Below are 13,576 nucleotides of genomic sequence, written 5' to 3' on the forward strand. Positions count from 1 at the left end.
ACTTTGAATGTCTTTTACGGAAAGGCACAAAATCTTTAGCCACAGCCTGTATGACGTCTGTAAGTTACTCAGCTGCATCGTCAACTGAGCCTGAGGCAAGTAACCACCATGGAAACGTATAAAGATCTTGACATATTTCATTTCAAGGTGCCTTTTTCCACTGAGGTAAAGAAGATCCTGATTTTTGTCATTGATATATTTTGTGTTTGGCGCGGACTTCTAATATTAGCTAATATGTTCCATTTTTTCGTTAGTAGTCTAGAATGGAAGGTATGATCTACGCTACCCACTGGGATTATTCGGATCAGTATGTTCAATACAGAACATCGAATTTGCAACCGAACCACGCGCAAACAAAGCATGTGTGTTAACCTTTTTAGATTATCTTAGATGTGTCTCAGAACTCTACAGTTCCACTGGAAATTGAGTATTTAAGTTGATCACCAAGTTTGGTCTTCATTTTGAACTTGACAGTGAATTGTTCAAGCATCCTCTATATATTCGAATAGCCCTGAAACGATACAAAATCCCAACGTTACTTCTATATTGCTACTGGATTTCTGGAAACGGCAGTGTTTAATGTTAGATTTTTTTTTTACTTATTCCATATTTTTATCTGTGCTCTCTTTCTTATTCCTTTCTCCCCTTTTCTCTCTGTCTCACTTCTGTATCTCTGTCTAACAGACATTCAGCAGTTTTCAATATGTGTATGTTTAAGTTTCTCCCTTCATAACGTTATGAATCTTGTTTCGTCTCGCCTTTATTCTTTGATTTTGTCGATAATAATATATGTCTCTTTTGAAATTAGAATTGCGCTCATATTGTTTGCTGATTTTAGTATGGGAGAGACGAAGGAAGGAGAGAGAGGAGTCTCTTTACCAGAGACGATTATGTGGATAAGAAGGTGTCATTTGGGTAGCCTACCTGTACGGCGTTTGTTGTCACAATTTTATTGATGCGAAATGTGCACAGAAGCACTGGTCCTTTCTAAATATTTCATTTGCTTCACTGGAGTGAAGTCATCTTTATTTGCAAGATTCAAATGCACGTTCCTAAAGTTCTTGAGGTTGGCCATTTTTTGACACACATAAGTCGTTGTCATCTCCAACTGTTTTTCAACCAGGTGGGCTTCAGTCGTTCAGGTTTCATCACAAGTGACGAATGTATGAAAAGATTCTGGATAATTTCCAGAGGAACTTTGGTGATCATCACATAATTCTTTCTGATTCACATCATCTCTCTTGTCAAGGGCTGTGAAACCCAGAACATAACTTTTTCTGTAACTTTTTTTGTAACAGATCCTTTTGCAATACCTAATTGCTCCATGATTTGTCTCATGGTGATGCATCTTTTCAATGAGTTCCTCAATGGCTGGTGCTCCTTTAAAACACCCCATAAGAAAAAGGCAGGTGGTTTCAAATCAGGAGATCGAGCTGGCCACTCCATAGACCAACGTCGACCCGGGATCCAGCGATTCGGGAATGTTTCATTTAGCCACTCTTGCACTGGTATGGCACAGTGTAACGGTGTTCTATCTTTCTGTCATCACAGGTCACTAATGTCCGGTCGTGCAGAAAGTAAAGGATGCACAGTATCTCTAAGCAATTTAAGATAACTTTCTCCACTAACGGTATCATTGAAAAAGAATGGGCAAATCACCCAATCATAAGAGACACCACACTAAAACGTGACACCAGGACTTTTGTCATGCATACTGGTGTAAACATTAGAGTTTTCTTCCCTCCAAGACACGCAATAGTCTTGGTTAACACTTCCCCAAACACAAAATTTGGCCTCATTTGCCCAAACGATGTATTTTTACAAACCTGGATTTTCTTTCAGCATTCCCAGCCATTTTTCTGCGAACTCAAAGTGCCTATCTGGATCATTGTCATTAAGATCATTTATCATGAGGATGATATGGCTTTAATTTCAGATTTCTCGTTATTATCTGCACTGATGCGCCTGAAATATTCAAGTCTTTGCACATATGCCTTTGAGATTTCGGCTTCCCAGGGGACGAGTTAATGGCTTCCAAGACACGAGTTCTGTTATCATTGATATGCATATTCCAGGGCCTACCCGCTTCCTTCACATGCAAAACTTAGCGTCAAATTTATTATTTTTGTGGTTGTTAATACAAAGGGACCATTTCCTTCAAAATCGACTGTCATCCCCTGTCTCACCTCCGCATAATTGTTTGTTGCATATTACAAAGCACACTGTTCCAGAAACAACCGTTCCACCATCCTGTCAGGCATACACTAACGGTTCTAAATTTAAATAAACTTACAGAGCAGGCCCGTGCTGGCCCACCGGGACACCGGGACGTGTCCCGGTGCGCCCTCCGAAATATCACAGTATAGATAATAAAGGTACAAGTTTTTAGTAATAAATTCTTACAGTTTTATTGATAAATAACCCGCGAAAGGTGCAGTGCGCCCTTTACATTAGGCGCCCTTCCGAGACCACATCAAAGATGAATGATTTTATTTACTCTTCTCGTATAGCACAGTTCTGTACAATAAATACACACAGTTACTGTTGGCGAAGAACCCGTGAAAGGCACAGTACGCCCTTTACATAAGGCGCCCTACGAAACATCACATTATAGATAAGTGGTTTTAGTTATCCTGTATACCAGCTTTGTTTAATAAATTCAAATACTGACTGGTAGTACAGAACCTGTGAAGAATACAAGGCGCCCTTTACATAAGATGCGCTGCGAAATATCACTTTTTTAATTTCATTCTTCTGTATTTCAGTTTTGTATTATGAATTCATACAGTTGCTATTGGCAGAGAACAGGTAAACAGTATAATCACTTACAAATATATTAGAAAGTTATATAGCTATAAAACGAAACAATGTAATACATCAAGAATAGTTCGGATAGTCAAACGTACGATGCATTTATGTAATACTACATTGACACTAATCTCTAATTTACGATTTTTACGGCATCAAAGCTTTCACAGTCTTAATATACATCCATATATCCGAGTATATTCATTGTTCTTGTGTGTTTTAAAGCAGTGTTCGGATAATCAGTACCTGTTGTATTTCTGAAATATAGCTGTATTAATTTCCGTAAAATGTGGTCTTCCTGTCACCACAGCACGGCGCGTCCTCAGGTTGTGGATCGAGGAGAAGGCCTCTGGAATATAGAGGTTAACTGTGAATATACAGAGTAAGCAGTCGCGGACAGACAAGGGGTGATAATCAAGCTTGAGAATTTGGTGTGAGGATAACAACCTCATCCTGTAAAAAAAAAAAAAAAAAAAAAAAAAGTTCAGATAAGTTCGCAGAATCCTCGGATCAGAACTGATAACTTGGCACGAACTCCGCAAAGTAAAATCTACAAGAGATTTGGAACATGAAATATAAGAAGTCTCTATAGGGCAGGCGCGTTAAAATTTGTAAAAAATGAGTTTAGAAATAGAGGTTGGACCTATTGGGATATCAGGAAGTTAGATGAGAAGGAAATGGAGGAGTCAAGTCGGGAAATTTTACGTTTTTTTACGGGGAACAAATTAAAAATTACCAACTAGAAATAGGGCTTTCAGTTCACAAACGAATACGTAATATCAGCAATTACATAGGTTGAATTTATAAATGATAGATTTTCTTTTACTTCTCTTGAGGGTCGGTTGTGTAATATTATTGCTTTAAATGAACATGCCCCAACAGAAAATAAGGATGGTGATTTAAATAGTACAGTTTTTATGAAAGAATAGAACGGGTATTTCATCATCTTCTGCAATACCATATGAAAATTCTGAAAGGCGGTTTCAATGCGAAGGTAGGACCAGAGGGTATTTTCAAACCGGTTATAGGGAATAAATGTTTGCATAAGGAAGGTTGTGACAACGGCGTTAGACTCGTGAACTGTGCAATATCCAGAATCCTTATCGTGAAGATTACAAAATTCCAACATCGCGACATTCATAAATATACATGGATTTCATCAGATGGAAAAACACATATTCAAACTGATCATGTTTTAGTAGACAGAAAAGAACAGTTTAGCACAACTGATGTTCGGTCGGTCAGAGAAGTAGATTGTAATAGTAAGAGAGAGACTATCGCTGAATAAAGGAAATATTCAATATCTGAAAACGGAGCGTTTTTTTTTTTCTTTCTTTTTAATAGAGGAGAGTCAGGTAAGAGGGGAGCCAGATTGAAGTGTCGAACAGATTCTCGGTTTTAGAAGGTTCTGAGTACACTAGTGTTCAAGATACTTGGTTGAAATTAGAGATAATATTAAAATTTCAGCAGAAGAAATATTGGAGCACGCAGAAATACGTAGGAACAAACCATGGTCCAACCAGGAATGTACTAAAGTAGCAGAGAAGAGAAAACAGAAGAAACTGCGTTGGCTACAAAATCCGAACAAAATAACTACATAAAATTTCATTGTCATCTGGTAGAAAACTTCTAAAACTTTTAGAACAAAGAAACGCGACTTTTGAAAGTTAAAAATTAATTAACTTGATAATAGTGAAAACAAAAACATTCGGGACATGTATAAATGCATCAACGAACTTAAGAAAGGCTATCAACTTCGTGCTTATATATTGAAGAAACCTAAAGGAACAGTTCTCACTGATACAGATAGCATCTTAAATAGATGCAAAGATTTCTTTGGCGATTTGGTTAACACATAGCCAAAAACTAATGCGCGTGGAGAAAGTGAAATGCATACAGCATGATCGTATATACGAGAACCTAACCAGACAGAAATAAAAATCGCTATTTAAAAATGTTAAACACACATCTCCGGAAGTAGACGAAATTCTGGTTGACTTAATTTTAGCTGGAGGGGAAAATTGTAGAGCAAGATACACAAACTCATTCTCATTTTCTGGAACAAGGAGGAATTACCACAAGAGTGAAGAGAATCAATCATTGTTCCAGTTCAGAAGATAAGCAACAAAACAGATTTAATAATTATCGAGGCATTTCTCTTCTGTCAACAACCAATAAATCCTCTTAAACATTGTATTAAAAGATTGACTCCATACGCAGATGAAATTATTGGAGATTATCAGAACGGATAAAGGTAAAATCGATCAACTATCGACCAGATATGTACCATTCGACTAATACTTGAAAAGAAATGAGAGAATATAACATCCTGGAATATCAATTATTGACTTTAGACTCTGGTAGGAGGAAAACATTGTACAACATGCTTACAGAATTTGCAATACCGAAAAAGGTAGATTAATTAAGATATGTTTAAATGAATCCCAAAGTAAGGTTCGAGTAGAGACATTCTTGTTCGCGAGCTTTCACGTTGAGAATGACCTGAAACAATGAGATGCGTTGTCGTCATTATTATTTACTTTGTTCTGGAGAACACGATAAGGAAAATCAAAGACAGCAAGAAGGTCCTAGAGCTGAATTGTATTTGCCAGGTTATGGCACATGCTGATGATGTAAATTTAATAGGGGATGATAGAACAATAGAAAGGACGCAGAAATCTTAATTAACGCTTGCATTGATATAGGATTAAAAGTAAATGCAGACAAAACTGAATAAATGGAAGTTTGTCGGGATCGTAATACTGCATTTTATTGATGCGTTAAAATACCAAATAATATTTTCTTTCGACAAAATGGATACTTCAAATATCTAGGATCATTATTAACATACCAAAACCATAATCACTAAAAACTTTGATATCAACTGAAAGCAGGGATTTCGTGCTATTAATCAGTTAAAAATCTTTTGTTGTCGCTAATTCTGTTGAAGAATTTGTAGCTCAAAATATAAAACGATAGTCATGCCTGTTTTGCTGTATGGTTACGAAACATGGGAACTGACTGAGAGAAAATCGCAGGCTGAAAGTATTTGAAAACAAGATTCTTAAACCAATATTCGAACTCCAAAATGAACGGGAATGGGGAAAGGCGGAAACTTCATAAGGAGGAACTGCATAATTTTATACCGTTTACCAAACATTGTTAGGGTTATCAAGTCTAGGAGGCTCAAATGGAAATTTTATGTAGCCAGAATGGAAGAAAATAGAAACGCTTTCAAAGTTCTAACTGGAAATCTAAATAGGAAAACGACCATTAGGAAGACCAAGTCGTAGATGGGAGGACAATATTAAAATGGTTCTCGCAGAGGTTGAAATATAAAATAGAAACTGGGTTCAATTTTCTAAGGACAGAAATCAATGGAGAGCTTTTGAAAACGCGGCAATGAGCCCCCTGCGTCCATAGGCGTGCTATATTAAGTTGTTGATACATTTAGCTTCTTTTTATTTGACAGAAATGTTATTACAGGAGCTAAAAAGTTTTTCTGTAGTAAAGAGGATTTCGATTCTATTTACGTTAATACTAAAACAAATTTGGTGGTGATTTTGATATAAAATGGCACCCATACTTTCTTTCAAAATCTCTCTTTCTCTCTCTTTCTCTCTCTCTCTCTCTCTCTCTCTCTCTCTCTCTCTCTCTCTATATATATATATATATATATATATATATATATATATATATATATATATATATATATATATATATATATATTCCCGTTTGTATAGGCGCCCTTTTAGTAGACTTGTCCACCGCCCTCATTAGTATCCCAGCACGGCCCTGTTACAGAGTAATAAGTAATTAATGTTTTACGGGAGAATGTAGGTACAAAACAAACCTGGCCAAGATGAGCAGGTGGCTAACTTAGAGAGGTGGCCAAGTTGGCAGGTTTTACTGTATAAGTTTGGACATTGTCTCAAAGCTCTGTAATACGGCGTAAGTCATTCCTCTTCAAAAAAAAAATCCACAAAGGGTAGTCTACTCTCGGGAAAGAGTGTTTTCGGACTAGTTTTTCACATACACCCGAGAAGATTTTGTATAAAATGTATTTTATTAACCCTAGGAACACCAATGGGGGGGAGGGAGCTCTGAGGCCCACACTCATTGCTTTTAATGTAACCCAAAATGCCTTGGTGTTTCTAGGGTTAATAGAAGTACAATACAGCGATAGTGGTTTCTCATTCAAAGATCCACAAAGGATAGTTCATTCTTGGGTGTGAGTTTTTATTAGGCGATATTTTAGAATACATTGCAGGCGATTTTCCTCATATATCATAAGTATTTCATTAATTACCATATATTGAAGGTAAGTCATTTCCCCTGAAAAATTCTAAAAGAAGTTTATTCTTGGAGGTGCGATTTTATCGGTCGATTTTCTCAAAAACTTCTCAGACGATTTTGTTCATATTTTATAAACAAATGGAACTTCATATTCTTTTCTTCTGGGAATATTTTCAGATGGTTTTTATTCAAAATTACTCTAGTAATTTTGTTTACACTTCATAAATACATATTTCATTAATAAGCGTATAATATGACGTAAAACGTTTCTTCTGAAAACATCCACAAGGAACAGTTTATTCTTAGGATGAGTTTTCTCAAGCAAGTTTTCAAAAAAACACTACTTAGGCGCTTTTGCTCATATTTTATAAATGAACACAATAACAACGCTACAAAGTAGAAGAGTTTTCACTTGCACTCATTCTGGTTACCATCGAGGGAGTCCTTAATGGACCAGCCTTAATGTATTGCCGGTTCGTGGAATGCTTAAAAGGGACTTCAGAAGAAATGCCCCGAATTGTCGAATCCCCATTGTACTTAACTTGGCCAGCTCTTACAGTCTATGTTGGCCCTTAAAACAAGTGGGTACCTACCACCATTTGGCAGTAACGACAACCGAGCTTTATAAAACAAGGTTACCTCCTCCTGGATAAAGTAACCCCAAGTTAGTGTATCCTACGGTATGATCACAGCCCAGCAGAATCCAACCCAAACCAGGAACCCTAGGATGACTCTAGGTCGCTTGAATCCTATCCCTGCCTATCTACTTGCCTTTCAACCAGCGCCAAGGGGTAACGCGCAGGCGACCAATCAGATACCTCCCGGACCCAAGGAAAGATCTTAGCGCCTTACTCACCCATTTAGGAGGTATCCAGAAGACTTCCCTCCCCAGGTAGGGACAGCAGAGTCACAATCCCTGCCTACCTCATTTTATGGAAGAAGTACACTATACGATACATTACCAGTACCGATGTGTGATGTAGTTCATCTGCGCCAGGCAGATATTCCCATTTGGGAGGCACTAATCGCTCTTCCTCAGTAGGAACGGCTACAGTAGTGTATCTCACTGTTCATTAAGGTAGCCTTTATACTAGGATTCTATGAGCCGCTCGCGTGAACTGCAGCTGCTAGTTTTATACTGTCTTAAATGTACACCTTCACACATGCACTTCGGTGCAAGTGAGCCGCGGATCTGAGCTGCTATGATCATCCCGACAGTAGCTGGCTCGAACAGGCTGCTGGCAAGGAAGAAAATAACACGCACTCTTATGAGAGCCCTTCACACGTGAGCGTGAACTCAGTTGGAATGGAGAAAAGTATACATATATTTGATGTTGAAAATTTTCTAATTTTGGTGTTACTCTGATGAAATGCACACTTTATAGACCTACTACATATTATTAGTTCATCAAACGAGGTATAGACATCCTGAAGTAATTGAAAAAAAAAAATCTTTCATCTCTCAGTTTAGGAAACAGACTGTAAAATGAACATTCTTTCAGTCCTGATCGAATTAAAAGATGAATGCACATTGATCTACATCTTCTTTTCCTTTTTTTCTCGCAATTTATCGCAAGATTAAAGCTGCAACTTCTTCTGGCTCTTGCATGACTGCCATTCTGGTATCACGATCTTTTGAGCGGCTCAGAATTTAATGCCTTTTCACTGCAGGTTCACATGAGCGGCTCACAAAATCCTAGTGTGAAGGCAGCCTAAGATTGCCTCTTCTGACTCCTTCAGTAGGAGGTCCCATCACTACCTCCACGTATGTTCATCGCTTGTCGACTTGATCAGGAAGAGCCGGGCACAGAAAGCGATGTTATAATTGTTCCAAGCTATACGAGGATGTCTGGTGGCCATCACTAACGGCTTGAGTCCTCTCTCTTTCTCAAAATCTTTTTTAGTTTAACGTTTAACGATTATGCCGGTTAGGCAAAGGGAGAATGTCAAATGAATTATGATGGAGATCGGTGGAATGGCAATGTGGAAGGAAACGGGAGTAACCCGAGAAAACAGGAAGAATGTCAAATGAATTATGGAGAGATCGGTGGAATGGTAATGTGGAAGGAAACGGGAGTAACCCGAGAAAACCCACGGACACGATGTTGTCCACCAGAAACTTACCTGGCCGGGGATCGAACTAGGGACCCCCACACACATCAGAGATAAGCACTCTACCATTGAACAATTGTACCCCCTCCCTTTCTCAACACGAGTTTGGGACTGACTACGTCAGAGTTACAGCAACCCTTCATGAAGGGTTGTTCAAGTTAAGGAAAAACAGTTTAATGATATTGGTGCGAAAGAAGTTATTACAAAAGAAAATCTTAAAAGGCTGAAAGAAAATTAATTGTTCCATTCTGCTACTAAAAAGCTGAACTACTTATAACTTACTTCAATAAATAGAATTTAATTATAGGGAACCTCTCAAGCATCCAATAGGAGTCATTCTATGCACATTTGATATGCACAATGGGTTACTAAATTATTTTGAACTCCACATTATTATTATTATTATTATTATTATTATTATTATTATTATTATTATTATTATTATTATTATTATTATAGTGGTGAGCTAGAGTGAAGAGATATATACAGGGTGACCAGACGTCCCGTTTTAGCCCGGACAGTCCCTTATTTTCAACCGTTGTCCCGTTTTTTTTCTGATTCTCAAACGGGACGCCTAAATGTCCCGTTTTTAAGCAAACATGACCCAGGTGTTCCGTAATTATTATTCAAAATACAAATGGACAATGCTAATTCTACACTCTTCCGTACCAACACTCATTGGGAAGGTTCAGCCGTGCCTAGAACTTCTGAATATTGAAATGAGAATTGAGCGTTCTGTGGTTCAAATGGGAATTGAGGGAATTCTAAGTTTTGAAGTAGTTAAAAGTATTTTTGGGTAGTACTTAAGTTAGAAACGCTGTGTTATCATTCTTACTTGTGTATTTTGTAAATTGAAAACACTGCTGAGACTCAAAATGCAATGTGGGGGGCGCGGTGGCTCAGTGGTAGAGCGTTCACCTCCGGTGCTTGGGGTCCGTGGTTCGATCCCAGCTCGCACCGTGTGGACTTTGTGGTGGACAAACACCGTGCTCGTGGGTTTTCTCGGGGTTCTCCCGTTTCCTCCCACTTTCTTCATTCCACCATTTCACTCATTTCTCATTATCACCGTCTCCTTTAGCCTAACCGGCATAACCGTGGGACGTAAAACTAAAGATTTCATTTCAAAATGCAATGTGGAAGCACCCCCTTTCCCCCGTCGCCGATTCGTATGGGTCCCGTTTTTTAAAATAAAAGTTCTGGTCACCTTCGATATATAATTAAAATTATGGTTAACTAAAACACATGATTTTATAAATTATTGATCTTAATTGATTTTAAATTTTTAACTGTCCCCCAAACACTTTTATGCCCCGTTAAACTTCTGTAGTTGGTTGGCTGCCTGCTTTGCGCTGTGTGCTCTTCGTCCACGCCTCTTGTGGAGATTCTCTGAAACATTAATCTAACATTGTGCCGGCTCAGTTACAGAAGAGATAGCAATGAAATGTTTCATTTCTTCCGATTTTTTTTTAAAAAAATATTATGAATGAAAATTTATATGGATAGAGCATTTCTTTTTCTTTAGAACTATAAATTCTCTAAATTAGAATAAAAATAACAATTGCACTTACCTTTAATTGAAGATATGAATGTTGGCCCAAAGCTGGATCTTGCAAACAAGAAGGGGGTGTATCGCGGCGTTTCGATGAACACCAAATCCTAGAAGGGTGGAGTATTGTATCTAATAATAGTTTGCAAATAATCAGAAATCCATAGAAATAAGGTAAGATGTGTCCTAAGAGAAATAACAACATTCGATGTATGAAATTCATTCTGTTAAATTGCGTTTAATTGATATGAAGTGAAACAAATCATTCACAAGCTGTGAAGCGGTACTTTTCTTATCTATGGAATAAGCTGAGTCACTGTAACTCTAAATCTCAAAGTATCAAACTGTTCGGTAAAAGACACATTAGAAATACATATAACCATGCGGATGCTCTATCTAACGAATGCTAACAAATCGAGGCGAGCCGCACACTTCGGCAGACGTTTGGCTCCTTGCCAAGTGCTTCCTGCTACCCGCCACGCGCGTAGCTGCAATGACTGTTTATGAACAGAGCAAACAGAACTTCGACTTTTCCCGTTATCAACAGAATACCATTTACAAATTCTTCTTTTATATTTCTTTTAATTTTCAAATGCCTTTATAAATATTATTTGCAAAATTTCCTCGTACAATTAGTGTTACTTAGGAAGTTATGCAATAAATAGTACTCAAGTAATAGGTTCCAGTCTTTCTTCTTCTTCTTCTGCTTATTATTTCTATGCGAAGTTGAAAACCTTCAAAGAGGTATCCCAAATAGGAAATAATTTAAGGAAGTAGCATAATATCTCTTTCCAGTGAAATGCAACGAAGGAAGCTGTTGTTATAGCTTAAGGTTACCAGATTACACGTTTTACCAAATACTATCCGTTTTTGAGAGCCTTTAGAATTCCAAACTATGCTTTGCTTAAGCATAGGAAGCAGGGGCGGACCAAGGGCCGGGAAACCCGTACAACTGCTCAGGGCGTAACAGTCAGGGGGTGCCAAAATGAGCCTCAAAATGTAAATTTTATAACGTGTTTTCCACTGGAGTTTTTAGTGTAAATTCTTGTAAAGTAGCGTCAACTATATCATTTTTTCCATTCCACTTACTTATCAAACTTACGAAAGTTAGAGGATTTCTAAAACTTGCTAAAACCTGTTATTAAGCTTTAGTTTTGTAAGAGCGAGCATTCAGCTTTTGTACAAATTCATGAGATATGTTTTATGAGTGCTATGCACTTCAACTACTAGGACCTACATAAAAAGGGTTGTTTATATTGCTGTGCTTAAAACAAGTTCAATATACAGTATGTGAAATGTATTTATTGGTATTTCACATTATTAGAATAGATTATTACACAGTCGCATATATGGTAGAATGCAAGGGCGGCGTTCCTGGAGGGGCGAGGGGGCCCGAGCCCCCCAAAGCTCATATGGACAATCGCATTATATTTATAAATATACAATATTTGGCATAATTAGAATGCAATTTCTCTTAAAATCCTCATATATATGCCTTTTGTATCTGAATGGGCCAACCAAATTTACAGAGAAATCGGAGCCCTTTAGTATTGATACGAGACGAGACTTCAGGTTGTCTCGTCTCGTCTCGTGCAAAACATGCCTCGTTTCGTGTCTCGTCTCGAAAAAATGTGCTCGTCCCGTCTCGTGTCTCGTCTCGAGAGGTTCTCTCCCGTCTCGTCTCGTTTGTCTTCTTTTGTCTCGTCTTGTCTCGTAAAAAATATAGCAGCAAACCATGGGAACGAAAGTAAAATGTAGCAGGCTGCACCATGCTAATCAAGATACAACTAAGTTACAAGTATTATCCAGAACACACAAGACAAGAAATGTCACGGTAGCTACACCGTGAAGCCTTCACCTCTGGTGTGTGGTAGTCGGTTTGATCTCGGTTAGTGCCATGTGAGCTTTGTGGTGGACAAACATCGAATGTGTGTGGGGGCCGTGGTAGCTCAGTGGTAGAGCGTTCACCTCTGGTGCTTGGGGTCTCGGGTTCGATCCCAGCCCCCGCCAAGTGAACTTTGTGGTGGAGAAACACCATCTGCGTGGGTTTTCTCGGGATTCTACCGTTTCCTCCCACTTTCTTAATTCCACCATTTCATTCATTATTCATCATCACCGTCTCCTTTAGCCTAAACGGCATAACTGTGGGACGTAAAACTAAAGATTTCATTTCAGTTTTCGAATGTGTGTGTTTTCTTCAAGTTGTCTAGTATCCTACCACTTTCTTCATTCCACTAATTTTCTCATCATCATCCATTCGGGGTGAGCCAAAGTTGCCTATAGGCAAATAAATTCAAATAAGCTCACAAGGCAAGGACAAATAGTTTACAAGATAATATATCTCTGCTGTTAGTTGTCTGAGGCTTCTCGACCCTGGCTTTTTTTTTTTTTTTTTTTTTTTACATTCTTTAACATTGAAATTTGTTTCACCAGTTTCAGTACACGGATATACAGTAAATTGCTCATAAGTACGTCGAAGATGAAGACACTAATGTTAAATAATGTTTACATGACAAGCAAAGTTCGATGTAAAGGTGTCACCATCCCCGACACTATCGTATACTATCAGCCCACCAGAGATGGAGTGGGTCGGTGGGTCAAGTTTTCTGGGTGGTCCAGTGGGTCGTGGGTCAACTGCATGTCACCCATTGCGACCCACCACCCACCATGACCCACTGTAACCCACCACCCACCGTGATCCACTGCGACCCATCACCCACAATGACCCACTGCGACCCACAGACTCAGTCTGACCTATCGACTTACTCTGCTCAGTGCATTGTAGACAGTATCTCATGAAGATTGGTGAATTTG

At 38.3% G+C, this 13,576-nt stretch overlaps 1 protein-coding gene across 1 annotated transcript in view; it reads right to left on the bottom strand.

Moving 5' to 3' along the window:
• The window catches only part of LOC145687451 (epoxide hydrolase 4-like), a 51,121-nt gene extending 39,858 nt beyond the window's left edge, over window positions 1-11,263 (bottom strand). The window contains exon 1 of the mRNA XM_081760906.1: window positions 10,785-11,263. Within this exon, the coding sequence (XP_081617032.1) occupies window positions 10,785-10,985 (201 nt within the window). The 5' untranslated portion in view covers window positions 10,986-11,263. The remainder of the gene's footprint in view (window positions 1-10,784) is intronic.
• Window positions 11,264-13,576: the final 2,313 nt, after the last annotated feature.

Source organism: Thermobia domestica, chromosome 1 (assembly GCF_964235325.1).
Source record: "Thermobia domestica chromosome 1, izTheDome1.hap1.1, whole genome shotgun sequence".
Classification (NCBI taxonomy): domain Eukaryota; kingdom Metazoa; phylum Arthropoda; class Insecta; order Zygentoma; family Lepismatidae; genus Thermobia; species Thermobia domestica.